The following is a 19,451-nucleotide window of genomic DNA, read 5'->3' on the forward strand; positions in this document are numbered from 1 at the left end:
CTGTATCTCACGCAATCGTCGTCTGCCCCCGTCTGCCCGTCTTAGCCCATCTCCAGTTCCCCAGTGCCTGCCGCTAGCCAAAAAGACCGCGAGAGTGGTCTAATTCCAGTCGCTCTGCTTCGCACATTATGGGGGCGTGTAATTTGGCGCTAGCGTAGGAGCCCAAGAGCCCCAAAGCAAGCCCCTGTCTGATTTCTACATGCGTACGCTAATTGCACGCCCATCATTCGCCGCAGTTCCTGGTCCTGCCCTGCTGCCCTACTCAGTACGAAGTAATACGACTGGCAAAAGCTTGTGAAAGCGTCTGCTGGCAGTTTCGAGTGGCGCTCCTGCCTTGTTTGTATCCTCTCGCGTCTTTCTTGCCTCTGACGCCCGGAATGACCATTCACATTGTCCTTGTTTTGTCGTCTCCGGTTCTTTCGTTTTCCCCGGTATCGTTCTTTCCACTCCCTTTCCTCCGCCCTCCACACCACTACTCGCGCCTTCCCTTCCATATCCCGCAACCAGGAACGCTCCTGCTCGCTAATTGCCTGTGCACCGTGCCACTATCGACACACTTTCTTCTCTTCCATCCGCTCTTTCCTTTGCTGGGCGCCGCTTGTTGTTATGGCTTGACAATCGGCCGGTGGTTCTTTCTGTATGTCGTATTACCTGTCCTCCAAAGCCACAGTTGCCATTGTCTCCACGTGAGCACCATCAATTGCCAGGTGGACCAGCTCTCGTTTAATGGCAAGCACCTAGACTAAAAGGCACCGTACTGATACAGTGCGCGTCAAATGGCAGCAGGAGCCAAGAGCCACACGATAAATCAGCGCCTTCCTAATCCGCACCCCCCTCCCCCATCCCCTAATCCAAAAAAATCTTTCCCTACTTTCGATATCGTCCCACCTCTCGCCCAGCGCCCGCTTACATTCTGTTTCTCGTTATTTTCCCTTTTCAATCCTCGATTATTTTGGCCTGGCTTGGTGGTAACCGCCCCCTATCTCCCTTGGCCGTCCTCCGCCTTGCTCTTTTCCGCTCCACTTCCTCCTTTTTCTCGTGTCCGTTTTCTTTACCTAGTTCGCTTTTTCTCTCTCCTATCCTCTCTACTCTTTCTTTTCTTCTATCCTTCCCCCCTTACATCTGTCGTTTCTTTTCTTCCTTCCTCACGTTTTCTCTCTATTCTTATTCTGCCGCCGCCTTTCGTCTTTTTGTTTGTCTGGTTGTCAACTTTTCCCTTGCCGTCGCGCAAGGCTTACGTTCGTTACGCTCGTTTTTTTCCCGACTCTTGACGAGGCCTGGGTTCGCTGACCCCATTGCCACCTTTTATTTCATCGCCATCTCCCAAGACAACGCGCACGCGCAGATATGTCCCAGCATTCATCACGCTCGTCATCTATCACCGAGAAGATGACGCCTCCGGGCTCCCCGCGAACACCGGCGTCGGCCTTCGCAGCCACCACAGCTAAAGCCATGACTTTCATGCCAAGTATCCCCGATTGGATCCCAGAATCGGTCCGGCAGAAGCTCCAGTATGCACAGCTCGTCTACGTGCAGACGTACAACAAGGCTTCGCCTATCGTCGCGCACTACTACATGGACGTGTCCAAAAACATGCCCGTGGGCATTCCCGCACGGCTACGCAGACTCGCCAACGTCTACGCCGTGGTCGTATGCGTTCTGTTGCTCTTCGTCCACCTGAGCATGTCCTCGGGTTCCGCAGCCGCCCACCGTGCGGCCACTGCTGTTGGCACCGTCCACAGCGACTTCCCCCACAAGATTTGGCAGACGTGGAAGGTCAACCCGCTCGAGTTTGAGGAGCGGGAGCACAACACCGCGTACTCGTGGCTCGCCCGCAATCCCGACTACCAGTACGAGGTCTTGACTGACGGCAACGAGTATGCCTACGTCGAGTTTCACTTCGGTCCGGAGGGTTTCAACCGCCCCGACATTGTCGACTTCTACCGCAATGTGCGTGCGACCATTGTGCGCGCCGATCTGCTCCGCTACATGATTATGTATGCCGATGGTGGCGTCTACGCCGACATTGACGTCGAGGCCCTCAAGCCAATGAGCAAGTTTATTCCCGAGCGGTACAACAAGCGTGACATTGACATGGTTATTGGTGTTGAGATCGACGAGCCCGACTGGAAGGACCACCCTATTTTGGGCCAGAAGTCGCGGTCGTTCTGCCAGTGGACGTTCATGTCCAAGCCCCAGAACCCCATCATGATGCGTCTCATCGAGCAGATCATGGCTTGGCTGCATGGCGTCGCCGACAAGCAGAAGGTGTCCATCTCCGAGGTCGTCCTTGATTTCGACGAGATCATTACTGGTACCGGCCCGTCTGCCTTCACCAACGCTATCCTGGACCACATCAACCGAGGCCGCTCTGGCAAGAACTTGATCACCTGGGATTATTTCCATGACATGAGCGAGTCCAAACTCATTGGCGGCGTTCTTGCCCTGACTGTCGAGGCATTCGCTGCTGGCCAAGGCCATTCCGACTCTGGCAACCACGATGCCCGTGCTGCTCTTGTCCGTCATCATTACCACGCGTCCAACTGGCCTAGCCGGCACCCCCGCTACCGTCACCCCGTGTACGGTGAGGTTGAGAAGTGCAACTGGGTCGATGACTGTGTTAAGCAGTGGGATGCCGACGTCGCTGACTTCAAGAAGCTCAGTGAGAAAGAACAGCGTGAGCGCATTGAGCAACATGAACGCGAAGTCAAGGAACAGGAGGCCAAGGACGAGGAGGATCGCAAGCAGAGACAGCGGGAAGAAGAAGAGGAGCGTGAGCGCCGTGAGCAAGAAGAAGAGGATGAGCGTCGGCGGAAAGAAGAACAGCAGCGCAAGGAGGAAGAAGACCGTCGCAAGAAGAACAACGAGAACAAGGGCAGCGAGCGCAAAGAGGGCGACAACAATGAGAACAAGGACAACAAGAACAAGGACAACAGCAACAGCAACAACAACAACAATAACAATAACAATAACAACAACAACAACAACAACAACAACAACAACAACAACAACAACAACAGCAACAAGGAGAAGGAGGGCGACAAGCGGAACTAATGAAAAAAACTAATGAACGCAAAGGCCGACGCTCCAGAAGCCTTTTGGTACGACACAGTTCGTTACGACAAAGAGGGACAAACATGACGTCGTCGGTCAATGATCCACGAGGATCTATTCGCCAATATATCTCAGCCGCTTCCGAGAAGCATGCAGTCTGATTGGATACCGACTACCCGCCGAATAACGGTGCGACAAGAGCCAGAATTCACCAAAACCAGGTGTCACGTGTCCATTGTCTGTTTCATCCCTCTTTACTTTTTCCGCCTTCCGCTACAATTCTCCTTGTCGTCTTGTTTCGTATTTCAGCAATCTTATAATCTTGGAAAGACACCTTGGGTTGTGTCGATCCAGACGCAGTTTGGAGCATTTACGCCGGTTGGGTACATATTTCTTTTCCTGGTGGATTTAAGTAATGCGATCTTAGATACTCTAATATCTGGTCTTGCTTGGGGGATGCGGATCGGAATGATTTTTTTTGTCTTCTTTTTTCATTTTCTTTTCTCTCTTTTTTTTTTTGGATCTTGGAGTCCTACATCCTCCTTCAGCTGGCTTATACTTTTTCGGCCTACTTTTGCGCGATTCTGTTTGGATTTCGAGGCGTCTGCAACACCTAGGAGTTTCATTGGCATGGGGAGTTAAATGATTTACTCTTTTTTCTTTGTATGTTACTGTTCTTGGGATTATACATTTTTTGAAGATTTTACCTTGCTTCTCGACAGAACGAGGCAAGCTATCTCGGGAGATATTCTGGCAGTACATTCAATACCAAAACCTTTAGACACAACTCTGCTGCGCTGCCACACTATTGGATATCTTGAGCATTGTTTGGTAAGAATATTCCTATTTTCGACAGGTGTTAAGTTTAGCTTCTGAAATGCTTCTGGTTGCTGAATGCCACGCCGGCCATGTCCACCCAAATGACTCGTTTACGATTTACGGGCAATGCATGCCGTGACGAGCGAGCTGTCAGTCCACGAGTTTCCGTTCTTGGTCGGCACCTCGCTGAGCTCGTACGTGGCCGGGCTGAAGGAACCGGCAGACCAGCCGACGTAGCCAAGGAACACATCGGCGTTTTGGCTGTCGGTTAGCAACGACGTACGACATTGAAGACCAAATCATGGTGGGGAGAGGGATGGACCTACTTCAGGAACTGGATCTGGCTGCAGAGGTACTTTTGGCACGAGGCCGTGTTGCCGCCGCCAGTCTCCGAGTTGAGCGCCTGGCGCTTGTTGGCGCGCAGCCAGGTGGCCAGGGGCTGGAAGGCTTTGCTGATGTTGTCGGTGACACACTCGGTGTGTGTGCCGGAGTTGTCCGAGTCGAGATACTTGTGGACGTCGAAAATGAGGCCGTCAACGGAACCGTCGGGGTTCTTGACCTTGAGGAGGGCCGGGCCGGACTTGGTGGACATCTGCTCTGCAGAGGTCCAGTCGTTGCCGGGCAGCAGGATCATCTGCTTGGTAGCGACGGCACGGATGGCCGTCACGGCGGCCTGAACGGAGTCGGCCCACTTGTTGATGTCGGGTACGTCGTGGGGCTCGTTCATGATGCCAAACACAATCTTTTGCTGGCTGGCATACTTGGTGGCAAGCTGCGACCAGAGGTCGGCAAACTGCTCGTTGGTGGGCCCGCCCTGGCCGATGATCTGGTTGTTCCAGCGGGCGTAGTTGTGGATGTCGACGATGCAGTAGGCGCCAGTGGCCAAGCAAGCCTGGACGAGCTGGTCGTACTTGCCGGCATTGTTGCCGTCGAGCTTGCCGCCAAGGTTGTTGTTCAGGAGGTACTGCCAGCCGACGGGCAGGCGGAAGATGTTCATGCCGTCGTCCTTGACAAAGTGCTGCATCTGGCCGGCACTGGGAGGAAAGGGGGCGTGTGTGTTAGTGGAGGTCCACTAGAGGATGTTTCACAAGACGATACAAAAAGCATATATATATATAAAGAATAAAAGTCTCACCCGTCAGGGCCACCAAGTGAAGACAGAGGAGGGTATGCCTGAGTGATGTTGTCGACTCCCTATTGTCGGATGTCAGCTAATCGATTTCACAGATTGGTTCTCGGAGATGCTGTTGTCCAACGCCACTCACCGTGATAGAGCAGCCGAAATCAAAGCCGGCAATGTTGGTGCCCACTGCAGGCAAGTGTCAGCAAGTGCGCGGTTGAGCCAAGTCCACCTCAGCCATATGGCTTTCACATACCAAACTGGACACCGCTTGTGGCACGGCCTTGTGGCAGAGCAGAGGCGGCTCCGGCCAGGGCCAGAGCTGTTGTGAGAGCAAACAACATCGTGATGAAAGTCGAAGGAGACGAAGGGGAGTCAGAGGCGGCAGGCAATGAGGTCCTTTGCGATTGACTATCCGTGAGGGAGATGGAAGGAACTGGACAAGAGTCTCTTTTTTGTAAACTCGGCTTGGCTGACTTGGGTTGCTGTGTGAGAGGGACAAGATCTCGTGTCAGGAACAGGGACACATCTTCCATATATACTGCTGCTTCCTTCTGCGTCTCTCACCTTGCCATTGTCCAAGAACGGGTACCTTGGCCGTACCACCCCCGGAACCAGGCCTCAGTTTCTCAATTGTCTCTCTCATACCGATAGTTCACGGATACTGCATCCGTGTACCGTTTATCCCATGCGTCAAGCTTTACTAGGCAAGGGATGGATATACTGTAGTCTTGTTAAAGGTTCTCCTTAGTATTGTTTTCATTGATATGCTCGTCTATTGAGTGTCGAGAAGGGCCGAGAAAGCTTATTTGGGCCCATGTCTGTACGGACCGACTGGGACCTGAATTAATAAAGGAGAGGAGGGGAGAGACCATGGGGTATATTTTGTTTTCTTGCTATCCGTCCACGGCCGTAACGCTGAGTGTTGACAACGTTGACCTCGGGCTGGCCTGGCGGGAATGTAATTATTGAAAAATATTGAAAAAGACAGCGGTGGGATAGCACCTTTCTCGTCCCGTTTCGGTTAAAGTAATGCCGTTTTGTAATGCCGGTCTCCGTTCTGTGCTGGTTCTAACGAAAAGGTAACTGCTTTTTTTTGTTCCAAGCCATAAACCAATTTGACAATAAATGCAGTTACTGACAAGAAGCATAATGTTCATTCTGTTCCATGGAATGAAAAAGGTCAGTGCATCAGTCGCACGACGTTATTCCGTTGTAAGAACGAAGTAGAGAAAAAAGAGCCGAAATGGCCAATTTACAAATGTTGGCGACGGAAGACGAAAAATCATAATAATAATATATATAATAAAATAAAGGTACAGCTTATGTTGGTGAGTGGCAGATTAACAAGATGTGGGGTTAGTCGAACCGAGGAAACGGGGGACGGAAGAAAAGGAAATCATAACAGACGACATAAGAGGAAGCACGGAGCGTGGCCCGAGACGAATACAGCGATAGTTCCGCGTACCGCGTATAGTCTTAAGCAAAAGCGCGCATGAAATGAAAAGATGGATGGTAGCAAGGGGTAAGAATAAGCGGGAAAGTACAGCGATCGGAAGCCGGGCCAGGCGTTTCTCATGCGATCGTTTCTGCTATGCTTGATCTTTGGGCATGGAGACTCCGGGGTCTGGACTTTATTTTCATGTATTTTGGGGTTTCCGCATCATTGCTTTGAATGTACCAGAGTAGTTATGATATGTTGATTAATAAATTATGTGTTTGATGCCTGCACACTACTGACATTCTGAAATTGCGACGTAACCATAGCCTTTTTGGACCCGAATAGAACACCCACATTAACAAGCAAACTGTGTCTGTTAGCAACCGTGAACGGACATGACAGCGACGATCGACGGAGCGATGACCTACCACTTCGGGGCCGGGGATGGTGTACGACTTGAAGTTGTTGTAAATCTGGACGGAACGAGTCAGTACTTTTCGCCACGCAACGCTCAGTTGCCGAGGAGTCGGACCACGTACGTTTGCAGTGTAGCCCGGGTCGGTGGCCTTGATGAAGCCCGGAATCCGGGCTGTGTTTGTGGGCGTCGTGCTGCCGCCACCGACGACGTTGACCTGGGCGCAGCTGACATAGAACTGGGGCGTGCCGCCCGGGTTGTGGATGCCGAGCGACTGAATACGCAGCAGGTACTCGCCGTTGGGGATGCACTTGGGGATGTTGGACGTGTACGAGAGCTTCATGGGCCACGAGGCCTGGCCGCCCGAAAACGTCGGGCCCCAGTCCTGGGTCTTGAACCAGGCCCCGCTGCCGTCGTAGTCGTGGGCCGTGGTGGGCGCCTTGGACATGTAGACGGAAATGGGGCCCTGGTGGTAGACGGCGGTGTCGTACGTAAACGTAAACGGGGCGCCGGCCTGGATGTCGACCGTCGTCGTGTTGGTGCCCGTCTCGCCGCCGACGTTGCAGCGTAGATCGTTGGACGTGAGCGACGTGACCGGCGAGTTGTAGTTTGTGTTTTGGCGGATGTGCTCGTACTTGCCAAACTTGTTCGCGCCGACGGAGAGCTGGATGGCAATGTAGTGGGCCGAGGCCTGGCTGACGGCCAGCGAGGCGGCAACGGCCGCAGCAAAGAAGGACTTCATAGTTGGGAAGGGGTGTTGCTGGGAGAGGAGGGACGAGAGAGACGAGGAGTGCGATGGACACAAGACAAGCAGTGAACGCAGCTACCCAAGTGTCGATTTGGAAACGATGCGTATTTATCTGGGGTCGAGACATCCAGCAATATACGAGCGGTTCCTCGTTTCCGTGCTTGGACTTCGGCACCTCGGCGTCCATTCGGCTTGTATCGAGCAATTAATATCTGGAGCCCACGGCCGTCATGACCTCGTCGCATTGTTGCAGCTTCTGGTTTCGACTCTCGTCTGCCCTCCATGCATCCCACGCGCCGGCCGGGTCGCCCAATGCAGAATGTGGAGGCCCTGGCTATTTACCCAGCAAAGTAGGCGGCACACGCCCATGCATGCTCTGATCGATTGCTGGGCCGCTGGCTGCGGGAGCGAATGACCCGTCCAAGAGAGTCGGGTTGAGAAGGGCACAGAGAGAATGCGGCAAATGTGGCCCCATGGGGAGCGTATGTATCCCACAGCATGTGCCCCAGTCCTGGTGTCAGAGTGCCGACATTTTCTGCACGGGGCTGCGTATTTATTAATATCGCCGAGCATTGCGTTTGGATGGCGGCGACGGCGTCCAGTCACCTGAACGGGCAACGTAGATTGCCTTGCATACAAAACCAGCGCAATGCGGCATCTGAGCTAGGCAATTGTGCGTACGCCACGAGAGAGTGAGCCTGCGGACGCGGCGGTGGCGATAATGGTGAACCGATGACCCAACGGCCGAAATGTTGACGTGTTTGTGATGATGGACCACCGACAGTCGGCGGTTAGGGGCCTGGAAGCAACGAACTGCATGGTTTGCCTGGCATAGACAGAGGTGAGACGAGAGACGGTTGTAAAAGACGGTGCGGGTGTGGTATAGAAAATAAAATAAAAAAACAGGCCATGAAAATAGAATGAAAAAGAAATACCTCCAGCGAAAAAATGATCTACACGTTAAATCGATGCAACTAAAGCATAGACGCGCCAACCTCGAAAACGCTGCTTTTTGTGGCATTTTCGTGCTGTGTATCGTAAGTAAGGTGGTTGTTGCTGACAGTGTCCAGAGAAGCGCGTTGGAGATGCCTCTTACAACGCCAAGCTAGCCAATGAAGGCAGGTGGCGCCAGAAGACGTTTCACCTCCTATTGTCTGTTCCACATCCGACATCGTCATCTCGCATGCACAAACGGTTGGTAAACCGCATCGCCTCCATCTTCTCAATCACCACCACCAGTGCTTCGATCGAAGCGCAATCTACCGTCCACCGGCCCAGGCATGGCCAGCATCTCCCTCCGCCAGTCCATTGCCTGGCTGCCTGCACGGCCCAGCGAACCCACCTCGACCGTCGTACTCACGTCACCTCAACGCCGCTTTGTCGACGTGCGCATCCTTTTGCCGCCAGGCAGTCGGCCGTCCATGGTCGATGGCAGCTTCTCTCCTTCGGCAGCAGGGACGGCGACAGGGACCGCGGCTGCGACGTCGTCCCTGGAGCTCGACTGGGCCTTGGCCGGCACATCGTCGTCGACACCCGTGGCTGGTACCAATGGTACCGTGAGCGACGGCGTCTGGCGCCACTGGGTCGACAGTCGGTATGACGACGCGGACGCGCAAGTGGACGCAGGGCGCAACGCGGAACAGGCCGATGGCAGCGTCTTGGAGACGGGGTCGATGGAGAACCCGGCGACGGGCGTGGTGGCAGCGTACGAGGAGGTGTGGCGGGACATTGACCCCGTGTCACCGTTGCCAGAACGGCCACCGCGCTGTGTGGTTCTGCAGATGCACGACCCAGAAACCAACGACCGAGGCGTCGTCGAGCTGCTGGGGCAGTTCTGCCAGGGCATTGCGCGGACGGCCCACGACGGCGTCACAGTGGAGCGGTGGCAGTGGCGGCCGACACAAGAGGGTGGCGCTGCCCCCCAAGTCATTACTGGTCTTGGTGGCTCACAGGAGCCAACGTGGCAGCTGCTTTTCCGCCACGGATCGGGTTTGCTGCCGTGCGTGGCAGCCATTGCCGGCGCTGGGACACTGACAGACGGCGAGACCGTGGTCTCTGGGAACAGGACGTGGACCGTGGTGGAAGCTGCAAATGTGTAGGGAAAAGGTCACAAAGTAGTGGACTCTGCAAAATCGATATTGCAATTTTCAATAGGCAGATGAAAACGAACCCCTGGAACGAGAACGAAGGACGGACCCAGACCAAGAAAACCGGGAACGAGAGTAAAACACCTCAAAAGCACATCAAAAGCGCAAACATACTCAGATAAAAACAGTCGACGATGCGAAGCACAACAGAAAACCGGCAACCACACAGGCAAACAAAACACCCTTAATACTCGTCCACTTGGAAATCCTGCGCGCATTTCAGCATCTCCTCCAGCCCGCCCAAGTTGCCCCAGCCCAAGGTTTGGCTGCCGCGCTGCACCAGCGCCTCCAGCTCGGCCACCGACGCACCATTCACCGTGCCGGCGGGTAAACTGCCGTCGCTGGACAGGACGCCCGCAAAAAAGGTCAGCGCAAGTGCGACCCAAGCCCCGGCGTCCTCAGCACGTGTGCTGCCCGGCGCCTGGCGGAACTCGACCGTGCCGTCTCTGTGGATCGCCTTGCTAGTACCCGATGTCTTGTACAGGCTGCCAAAGTTCCACTTGAACACTTTGCCGTGCACTAAGTCGGCTGTCTTGCCTTGCGCCTTGCCTCGCACGGCCTTAGCGGGACGCAAGTTCATAGCCTCGTCCATCGTAAAGATGCGGCTGTCGTAGCAGGCGCGCACAATGTCAAGGTACGTGTCGAGGCTGGCTGCCGTGTGGTGGGCCGCCAGTGCCTTGGCCAGCGCGGGATGCTTGGTTCGCTGTGCGGCTTCGCTGCCGTTGAACATGTGGCTGTCCCGGTTCGAGGCGCACCAGTGCGACCCGCCCGCGCGCCAGACCGGCATGAGCGCGTCAATGGCATGCTCGTAGTAGAGCGCCGCCTCGGCCAGGCATACCGCGTTGACCTCCGTCAGAGTCGTCCCGGCCGTCGACAGGTGCACATGAGTGCTGCACGTATCCGATTCGTGGACCGTGTAGTAGGTGTGCAGCACGTTGAAGATGATCTGCAGGTTCGTGCTCCATGTCTGCTCTTCGGCCCTGAACACGGGCGACACGAGCTCGATGCCGTACTGGTCGCTCCCGGGGTCGACCGCGATGGTCACCTCGCGGATGATGAACCACTCCTTGTAAGTCTCAGCTGCCTTGCCATGGATGTGATTGCGGATTCCATGTTCGGTCAGGCGTTGACTGACGTCTTCGGCGAGCCCACTCCAGTTTTTGAACGGCATATTGCCCTGTTGATTTTCGAGCTTCAGCTCGAGCTCGACGCCGAATCGGAAAGATGTTTTGGGCATAGTAGGGTATGAGGAAAGTGAATGTGAGAGTATGACGTGAAGAAGAGGCTGCTGGATGGTGTCTTCCTTCATCAATACCCTGGCGACATCGTCACGACGCTTGTATTTATATATCGAGGCCAATATGTGTTGCCTCCTCATCTCCTTTCTCACTGAGCTCTTTTACCCCAGAGTGCACATTCGCTGACCGGGCTAGCCATCTTGAGAGATGGGCCTCCCAGTCCGCCGTTTGAGGTTGTTCTTAGTAGATGAGCAGTGCCTTCAAAGCAACTTAGAAAGAAAGCAGCAAAGGGGAAAAGGATCTACTCTTTTTTTAGAATTGGCCATGTTTGACTTTGTCGCCTTTGTTATCCAATCCGCCTGGGATTATGGCTCTGTTCTCCGGCATAGAGAATTTTCTCTGGGCGAGAAAGAGAAGTGTCCGCGTCGAGGGAACAAAGAGGCAAGGACAGTAGACAGTGGCAGCCGCTTGGATAATTTTAAGACGACCATGTTGTATCAGCATCTCCATATATTGACTTCAATGATTGATTGAAAGGTGTTTGATTCGAGCAACAAAGGAGGTCCGTGTTGAGGCCCATCCAGCCGTTTGAGTCGAGCTTGGAACATGGTCGACGAGTCTCATGAGGAAAAGATAGGTCATGATAACCCGGAGATGTTGAAGGGCGGCCTACCCGTTCTTTCATTGATCAAGTCCTTGTTTCGACAAGATCACAGGCCTCCTTGATGTATCAGGCACTGGCTCTTGACAGCAAGACAATGGACACATCAAGGTCTATCTATAAACACGTTAGCGTCATGAACCAGAAAAAAGAGTCGTATGAATCATCGCCGCGCGATACGGCGGCAATTGATACCTGGCGTGGTCGTGGGGTCGGGCGGCAGCGATGACCAGAGCCTCAACCTGGGTTGTCTTCCATTGCAGCGTCGTCTGCTAGAACAAAAGTGGCAAGACATGCCTGCCATCTCTCCGGACCCCCTTCCACGATATCGAGCAGTGCCAACTCCAGGGAAGAGCGGCGTAACGTGCATGTGGGCGCTTCTTATCTTAGCCATGACCAGGCAAGACTCCTCGACTGGAAGGACCAGGTTCTGGTCAGGGCAAGGAACAAAACGGGGCCTGGCCTTAGTCCTGGAAGCGGTCGTAGTTTAGCCGAACGTATATCCCCGGGCCTCCTATACGGAGGCATGCAAATGACCCTTGACATTTTGGTCCATTTGAGTTGTATTGAGTTTCACGGAGACAACAAAAGAGAAAAAGATTAATGGTGTACATGTGCAGGCGTTGAATTGGCGATTTGGCCACTTCGACTGCGGCCAGCGTTCAAAAGCAAAACATCAGTGGTGCTCTCCTGCAAGGATGACCGGTGCAAGAGTCTTGTTTATCGAATCTCATTTGCAAAATGGCATGCATGGTCGTATCGCGGATCCGATGTCGATGCATGCAGCGTCTCGTCCGGCTGTAGCTCAAAATGGATGCCCTTGACAGCTGCCATCAGATCGGATTCGAAGACAGAAATCACCCAAATAGACAGGGAAGCTTGCTCGCTTGGTATTTCGTGCTTATTTGGTGGACTCCTGGATTCTTTGCTTGGCAGCCGTAGCCGTCGTCGGCTGGGCTGCCTCCCTGTGCTTCAGAGTGTGTAAGTCGACCCCACAAATCGACAAGGGGACCACAAGGAGGCTCTGTAAAGAAGCATGTTGGTCTGGATGTGGGCACGGAATCTCTTGAAACAAACACGCTCGACAAGGAATCCAAAAGGCTTGCAAAAGTAAGTGTAAGGAGACACAGTCGATGGACACCGTTGATGGCGACAAGGGCAACGGCATATGTTACGCGGCGATGGGATGAGAAGGTCAAAGCGCAGAGTCCTTAAGCGCCCGGAAAACAATTGCGACTTGACACAAAAAGGAAAAAAACAACCGTCTAGGCGCTGGGAGTCGGGACGTTGTTGAGCAGGACCTACTTGTCTGGATGCTTCACCGTAAGACACCGCACACCGTGCCCGGCCTACCCTTTCTGTCGTGTTTCGTAGACCGGGATTTGTGAATTTTTTTTTTTGTGTGTTTCGCCATGACAAGATTCAGACCAGTTGGTGTGTCCGTGTTGACAGGCAAATCTAGCTCCGGTATGGAGCACGGACAAACGGTTCGACGAAGCACGAATCAGGCGTAGACGACAGGGTAAAATGTGCTGGCGGGTTCGTTAGCCGCCTGTTGCCTGGGCTGAAGGACGTTTGACAAAGGTCTGTTGGACCTTGGGAGACTGGGAGAACCTGCTCTGCACTCGCTTGTTAACGGAAAGGAAATGGCAAGAAAAAGAAAAACACAAGACGACCCAAATGCCAACAGAAGCTTACGATGGGATGTTGATACTCACCAAAGCCACTTACACGGTCGAAGCGTCAAATCAGAGAGCGGATGCGGGATACTGTGCAGGGCGACTCGCTGCTGTAGATTGCACTGTGTAGTTATGCCAGCATGTGGCTGAGATTGGTCAATTCGATGGCGACAATGGGACAGGGTGCTAAAGTCGCAGGCACAGCGGGTCGGCAGCTGTTCGCTCTTGCCTGCCTTGTCTCTTCTTGCCCTGGCTTTTTTCGAACGAAGTCCGCGCCTTCGGCAGGCGGCAGTCGGGCATTGCACCAACCAATGGGGCGGCAAGTGCGTGACGCCATCTGGGGTGCGACGTGCCGCACAGGTGCTCAAAGTTGAACAGCTTAGACGCAAAGGCTGGTCTTGATTTTCGAGAGGCTGTTTGCATGCAATGTTTAGTTATGCAATGCATGACGGCATGGTGTGAGCCGCTTCGCCGCAGGCTGCAGTCTTCAGTCTTCTTAGGTCTTCTGAGACCACGCATTGATTCGGTTGCACCTCCCCGGAATGATAGCTCTATATCATTATGCATTGCGCTTTCCCTCTCTTGGTCCATGATGGATCAACAGAATGCCTCGATTGTTGTTGAAGGTGCGATGGACGCGTCAGTACATGGAATCTTACTGAAGCACACACGACACATGATGGGAAAACATGGAATGCACTCGCACGTATAATGAACCTATGTGAACGAGTTGCAGCGACTCGTGTGACAAATTGCACGAACGGGCGCTCCAGCTGCCAAGATTTCGCGTTCTTAATGTTTGCTGTCGCTCAGGGCACAACTGTTCCACACAAGCTAGGGAGGAACATTTTGCTAGCGCCTTTTCAGTGCCCTGTAAACCGGGACTGACAAATCGACCAAACGGCGGGGCAGATGGACAGCCTACGGCGCGCCAGACGGCCGTGGTAGGGACGGCAGTATTTAGGAACCAGTGGAATCCCGCCCTGGGTTGAATGGTGTATCGAAACTGCGTCCGACGACATACGAGAGAGGCACACGTTCTACGAGTCCTGTCTACGACTATCCACGACCATCTACGGCCCGTTTCATGATCCCTTTCTTCGACACACCTGAGAATTCAGTACATTCACCCACAGGCCACGACCATGTCTGTCACTCAGATCGAGACGTTCGCCGACTTCAAGGCCCTCCTGGCCGCCAACAAGTTTGTCATTGCCGACTTCACTGCCGACTGGTGCGGCCCCTGCAAGGCCATTGCGCCCCTCTACACCAAGCTGGCCACCGAAAACGGCGTTGAGGGCGGCCTGGCGTTTGCCAAGATCAACGTCGACAACGTCCCCGACGTCGCGCAGGAGTACGCCGTGTCGGCCATGCCGACCTTCCTGTTCTTCGCCGACGGCGAGCGCGCATCGATCAATGTGGCACCGCGCAAGCCGGGCGCGACGGCTGAGTCGGAAGAGGCGGACCCAGCGGGCAAGCGGGTGGTGGACCTGATCCGGGGTGCGGACCCGCGGGCCCTGACGGCGGCGGCGTCGCGGCTCGGCGAGGCGGCACGCGCGGCGAAGGAGTAAAACTGAAACCTCCACGATCAATCTATAACATACCACAAAAGAGGACGGAGGACGCATGTACCTTTGGAGGGCGACAATGGAATACCACAGGAGTTGTCAGGACATGTCCGGGATAGCACTACCCGCATTTCTATTACCGTCAAATGAACAAATGAGATTTGTTATTTACGCTATACTTCGTGGTATCAAGTGACAGAATATGCTGACAATGGCGGCTGTGTGTATCCAAAAAGAAGTATATGTAGTCGCAGTAGAAACAAAACATGGCAATTAGATGCTCCTCCGTTTTTGGTGTCCAGTCCCGTATGCCGGCGCCGGACTCCAATCTCATAAACACAAATGTGAAGTAGCAAAACTATAGGCAAAAAAAATGTGCCAAAAATATGTACAACAGAACCTACTTACTTCTTCTCCCCGTCTAGTAACTTGCCGCACCGACTGCACTCCAGCTGCTGCACGCCGTTCACCCGCCGCGCCTTAAACTCCCGCCCGCCGCACTTGGTGCACCTCATTTCGACACCTTCGTCGCCATGCTCGCCGTCCACGTCGCTGCCGCCGTCTGTGCTAGTCATCTCAGAGCTCAGCCGACTGACAATCGAGCTTGCGCGCCTCCCGTAAGGGCTGTGTGAGCGCGAGCCTGGGATGAGCAAGTTAGTGTTGTTGTAGTGGGGTTGGTCCATGTCATCGTGAGGTCCACCGTCGCCGTCGTCAGAGGCGATCGCAATGGACGGCGAGAGGAGGGAACGTCCGGTACTGGATTTTTGGCGGGTTTGCGATGCACGGATGGTTGCTGCTGCCGAAGAAGACCCATCGTTCGCCGCCGCAGAAGCGCTCGCCTGTGTGTCCGACTTTGACAGCGGTGACTTGGGCAAGAGGTTAACACCCAGTGACCGTCGGCGCGTATGGGCCGTTTTGCCCTCACCGCCGTGTTCGCTGCCCTTGTCGCTGCTGTGCGTCGAGCCGACAGGGCTGGGTGGCTCGACAGCGTTGTTGGAGCTCGAGCCACCACCGATGAGCGACGTGCGCAAACCGGAAATACCCTTCCACCGGCTGAGGTTCCAGAAGCCAAAGCTGGCGCCCGCCTGGTCGAGCCGCAGCGCTCCGTCGTCCGCCCGGTATGCCATGGACGGCTGCGGTGTTGACCCGACAGAGTCCAGGTTGCTTTCGGACATGTCATCTTGCTCGAGATCATGGCCATCCTTTGGCTCCTGTATCTGAACTTCGGCTGGCACTGGTGCACTCTCCGTCGTTTCGTCGCTTGGCCGCGAGGTGGCAGAATCAATGGCCAAGCTGTCACGATTCGATGACGCTGCTTGACTCGACGAGGCAACCGTCCCCTTCATCGGTACTGTCGACGCATTCTCGCCTGCTGGCGGAAGGACGGGCTTCCCAGGTTGCCGTGAGGTTGCGGCAAATGTGGTAGATGTCGGACTTATTGCCGAATTGGCCAAACCACTGCGACCGGCTTGGTTGGGAGCAAAATGGGGTGAGAGAGGCGAGCTTGTAGCTGTCGCATAGGGCTGTCTGCGGGCATCACTAGCCAGGCCACTTGAGGCGCCCAACGGTGTCCTTGACGACTTGTTGGGCGAGATGGAGCGCTCACTTCGCACGGACGCGATTCCGCTGCCAACAAGCGAACTCGGTCGACTGCCACCGCCCTCTATGTCGTGTCGCCAGCGGTTGATGCTGTCCGGGTGGCCGCCAATCTGTGTAGAGTTGCCTGCCAGGTGTGACGGCAATGAGAGCGACCCGCGGCGCGAATGGGCGGCGCTGCTGGCACTGGTGCGCGTAATGATGCTTCCGCTGCGGCCGACCAGACGCGAGCTCGTGCCCAGTTTCTGGCCGAAAGACCCAGTCTCCCAGCTTTCGTGCTTTCGTTTCTTAGCTGCACAGTCCTGTCGGAAGACCTTGATGATACCTGTATCGCCGCCCGTGACAATAATGTTTCCGTCGTAGTGAGTCGAGCGAGCAACGTAGGCGGGCGACTCTTCGGGCCGGGCCCGCGGCGGGTGAGGAGGGTTCGTGGACTGTGTAACGTCTGTACCGTCCTCGTTGTGGTTGAGCGTGTTGTTGGACATGCCCGACTGCGACGCCAGTGTCTCTTCGAGGGACATGAGTGTGATTGGTGGCGGGTTGCACAAATCGTAGACTGGGTCACCCGATGCGCCCAAGAGCTGCCGAGTCTGGACTGGCGCAAAGATGGCCGTGGTTACCATGTCGCTGTGGGCATCGAATGTCTCACAGGGGTACCGGTCCTTGGTGATGGCATCGCTGGACGATGCACTCCAAATAAAGACTTTCTTGGACTCGCTGCCGCAGATGACGTACTTGCCATCGTCGCTAAAGCTGGCGAAGAGCTGGGCACTGGCGTGCTCATGACCCTTGAATTTGCAGTCTAGCATCTTATCGCGCAAGTGGTAGAGGCGAACACGGGCGTCTGTTGAGGTCACCAGGATGGCAGCATCGCCGGGCCGAGAGTTGCGCAGAAGCATCGGAACAATGCCAGTAATCTTGCTGCCCTTAGCATTGCGGCCACGTGATGAGCGGACGTGGATTTGTGTGAGTGGTTTCAGTCCTTCCGTCTCGAGGAGGTAGCAAAAACCGCTGAGTAGGCCCGCAATGGCCATCTTGCCGTCAGGCGAAAAGGCCACAGCTGTGATCATATCGGACATTTGCGCGGAGAAGGCGACGGATTTGTCGGGGATGCTCCACAGGCGCAGAGTGGCGTCGAGGCAGCCTGCAAGGAAGAACCGGTCGTCTTTGGGGTGGAAGGTGACCTTGCTGACAAGCTCCTTGTGTTTGAAGGTGCACAGGCACTCCTCACGGCTGGTGTGCCAAAGACGGACGGTCTTGTCCATGGATGTTGACAATAAAAAGTTGTTTTTGCTCCAGCTCAAGTCGAGAATCTCGCCGGTATGGCCTTTGAACTCCTGCACGGGCTTTTCCAAGAAAACGGGCGCGCTAAGCCGTTCGTTGGTGCCGTCGCTCTTGGCCTCTTCTTCCTCCTGGGACCGACGGTCCTCGGCAGTCGAGATGACCTTCCAGACGCGGACGACGTGGTCGCGGCCGCCTGCGGCAAGGTACTGGCCGTCTTTGCTGAACTCGGTCGCCCAGACAGCGCCGCCGGTGGCCGTTTTCTTGCGGCCGTGGCCGGATGTCGTTACCGTTACGACAGGGTTGCGGCTGTCAGTTTGTGATTCCAGAGGCCGTGTGCCAATTAGCTCTTGAGCGAGAAACATCTTGTCGAACTCCTTGACCTTTTTATTGTGTAACTTGACGCGGATGTAGCGAGGCGGCTCCTTGTGGTGCGGAAGGAAGCCGGCCGAGTCGACAACCGACGAGAAGACGAGGGCATTGGAGCCCTCGTCACGCGGCTCACCCGCTTCAGAGGCTTGGTCGCTCGCATCCTCCTTCTTCCTACCTGCCCGCATGCTCAGTCGGCCGAGAAATCCTTTTCTGATTGACGTTAGACACGAAAAATCAGGGCAAGCTACAAGCGCAATGTACAAGGACGGAACGTGCATACTTCTTTTCTTTCCCTACATCGGCGCCCGGAAAAGGGAAGCGCTGGGGGATATCAGCGGTGGGAGACGATGCATCTGGCCCAGGACTGTCGGGTCCTGTGGTATAGGACCGAAGTTTCGGATTCCGGGACTGGTCCGTGTTGGTGCGAAGGAAAATATGCTGTTGTGCGTATCCACGCATTAGCTAGTTTCCAATTGATGTCCATTTCACGGGATGTCACGTATATAAGTACAAGGCCACGCGGGATATGAATCTCTGGGCCCATTCAGTGAAAAAGAAGCAAAGATGAGCTAGGCATAGCTTATTGCGGGCCTTTCTCTTTACTCAACAGGGCAACCTTACTTGAGAAAGGGGGTCGATGGACGACGTGTTCACAGAGGCGCCGCTCGACTGGACGGAAGCTGCCGTCGCAGCCGGTTGCTGCTGCGGTTTCTGTGGTTGAGGGGAGGTTGGCTCCGGGTCAGCGCCTCTGACAGGGGCGAGGGCAGATGGTCCCCGCGAGAGTCTGGGCGCTTTGCGAGTAGCTATCGTGGGCTGTGTGGATGCGGTGGCGACGGCGGTGGGCGAGGGCGTGGCAGGCTGTGCTATTGTCGACGTTAGTGGCATTTTGGAACAAGTCGACCCCAGGCAGCAGCATTTTTGTTCTGTTTTGTTGTGTCTCGTATGTCTTCCATGTGGCTTGCCCGCTTCACTTTTCGTATCCGACCCTAAGAGGGAAAAGGCCTGTGCGTCCTGAATTCTTGCGCCCGGCACAAGACAGAAAGACCTCCGTGCCGAACGCGTATGCGGACCCCACTTAGGGCGAAGCCGAGCTCAGGCATGCCGAGACATCAAGCCAGGACATGATATCTATGCGATGGGCAGATGGAAAATACGCAGTACTCGTGCAATACGCAGAACAGGGAAATCGAGACTGCCCAAGTGGAGACGGGGTATTTGGATGGTAGGGGACGAAAATAGAAACCAAAGAACGTCAACGTGGTAGTTGCTGCGGGGTGGAAGAAAAGAGCGTGAAGAATTGGACGGCTCAGAT

The 19,451-nt window shown here is 54.8% G+C and overlaps 7 protein-coding genes across 7 annotated transcripts; 3 read left to right on the forward strand and 4 right to left on the reverse strand.

Annotated features, from left to right (window-relative positions):
* Positions 1-1,347: 1,347 nt before the first annotated feature.
* SPSK_03245 (uncharacterized protein) lies at positions 1,348-3,054 on the forward strand (the record flags this gene model as incomplete). The annotated part of the gene is made up of 1 exon (XM_016730085.1): positions 1,348-3,054. One exon carries the CDS (start codon positions 1,348-1,350, stop codon positions 3,052-3,054), a length of 1,707 nt encoding a protein of 568 aa, XP_016584588.1.
* Positions 3,055-3,983: 929 nt separating this feature from the next.
* Positions 3,984-5,337, reverse strand: SPSK_03378 (glycoside hydrolase family 5 protein; the record flags this gene model as incomplete). The annotated part of the gene is made up of 5 exons (XM_016730216.1): positions 3,984-4,134; positions 4,200-4,907; positions 5,009-5,067; positions 5,139-5,182; positions 5,250-5,337. The coding sequence occupies 5 exons, from the start codon at positions 5,335-5,337 to the stop codon at positions 3,984-3,986; spliced, it is 1,050 nt and encodes a 349-aa protein (XP_016584589.1).
* Positions 5,338-6,789: 1,452 nt separating this feature from the next.
* On the reverse strand, positions 6,790-7,591 carry SPSK_03585 (uncharacterized protein; the record flags this gene model as incomplete). Its single annotated transcript, XM_016730422.1, has 2 exons — positions 6,790-6,807; positions 6,863-7,591. The coding sequence occupies 2 exons, from the start codon at positions 7,589-7,591 to the stop codon at positions 6,790-6,792; spliced, it is 747 nt and encodes a 248-aa protein (XP_016584590.1).
* A 1,286-nt stretch (positions 7,592-8,877) lies between these two features.
* On the forward strand, positions 8,878-9,696 carry SPSK_03571 (uncharacterized protein; the record flags this gene model as incomplete). Its single annotated transcript, XM_016730408.1, has 1 exon — positions 8,878-9,696. The coding sequence occupies one exon, from the start codon at positions 8,878-8,880 to the stop codon at positions 9,694-9,696; it is 819 nt and encodes a 272-aa protein (XP_016584591.1).
* A 232-nt stretch (positions 9,697-9,928) lies between these two features.
* Positions 9,929-10,981, reverse strand: SPSK_03484 (uncharacterized protein; the record flags this gene model as incomplete). The annotated part of the gene is made up of 1 exon (XM_016730322.1): positions 9,929-10,981. The coding sequence occupies one exon, from the start codon at positions 10,979-10,981 to the stop codon at positions 9,929-9,931; it is 1,053 nt and encodes a 350-aa protein (XP_016584592.1).
* A 3,486-nt stretch (positions 10,982-14,467) lies between these two features.
* On the forward strand, positions 14,468-14,893 carry SPSK_03708 (thioredoxin 1; the record flags this gene model as incomplete). The annotated part of the gene is made up of 1 exon (XM_016730542.1): positions 14,468-14,893. The coding sequence occupies one exon, from the start codon at positions 14,468-14,470 to the stop codon at positions 14,891-14,893; it is 426 nt and encodes a 141-aa protein (XP_016584593.1).
* Positions 14,894-15,294: 401 nt separating this feature from the next.
* On the reverse strand, positions 15,295-19,024 carry SPSK_02963 (uncharacterized protein; the record flags this gene model as incomplete). The annotated part of the gene is made up of 3 exons (XM_016729809.1): positions 15,295-18,349; positions 18,420-18,577; positions 18,761-19,024. The coding sequence occupies 3 exons, from the start codon at positions 19,022-19,024 to the stop codon at positions 15,295-15,297; spliced, it is 3,477 nt and encodes a 1,158-aa protein (XP_016584594.1).
* Between the last annotated feature and the right edge of the window lie 427 nt (positions 19,025-19,451).

This window comes from Sporothrix schenckii, assembly GCF_000961545.1.
Source record: "Sporothrix schenckii 1099-18 chromosome Unknown Cont47, whole genome shotgun sequence".
Classification (NCBI taxonomy): Eukaryota; Fungi; Ascomycota; class Sordariomycetes; order Ophiostomatales; family Ophiostomataceae; genus Sporothrix; species Sporothrix schenckii.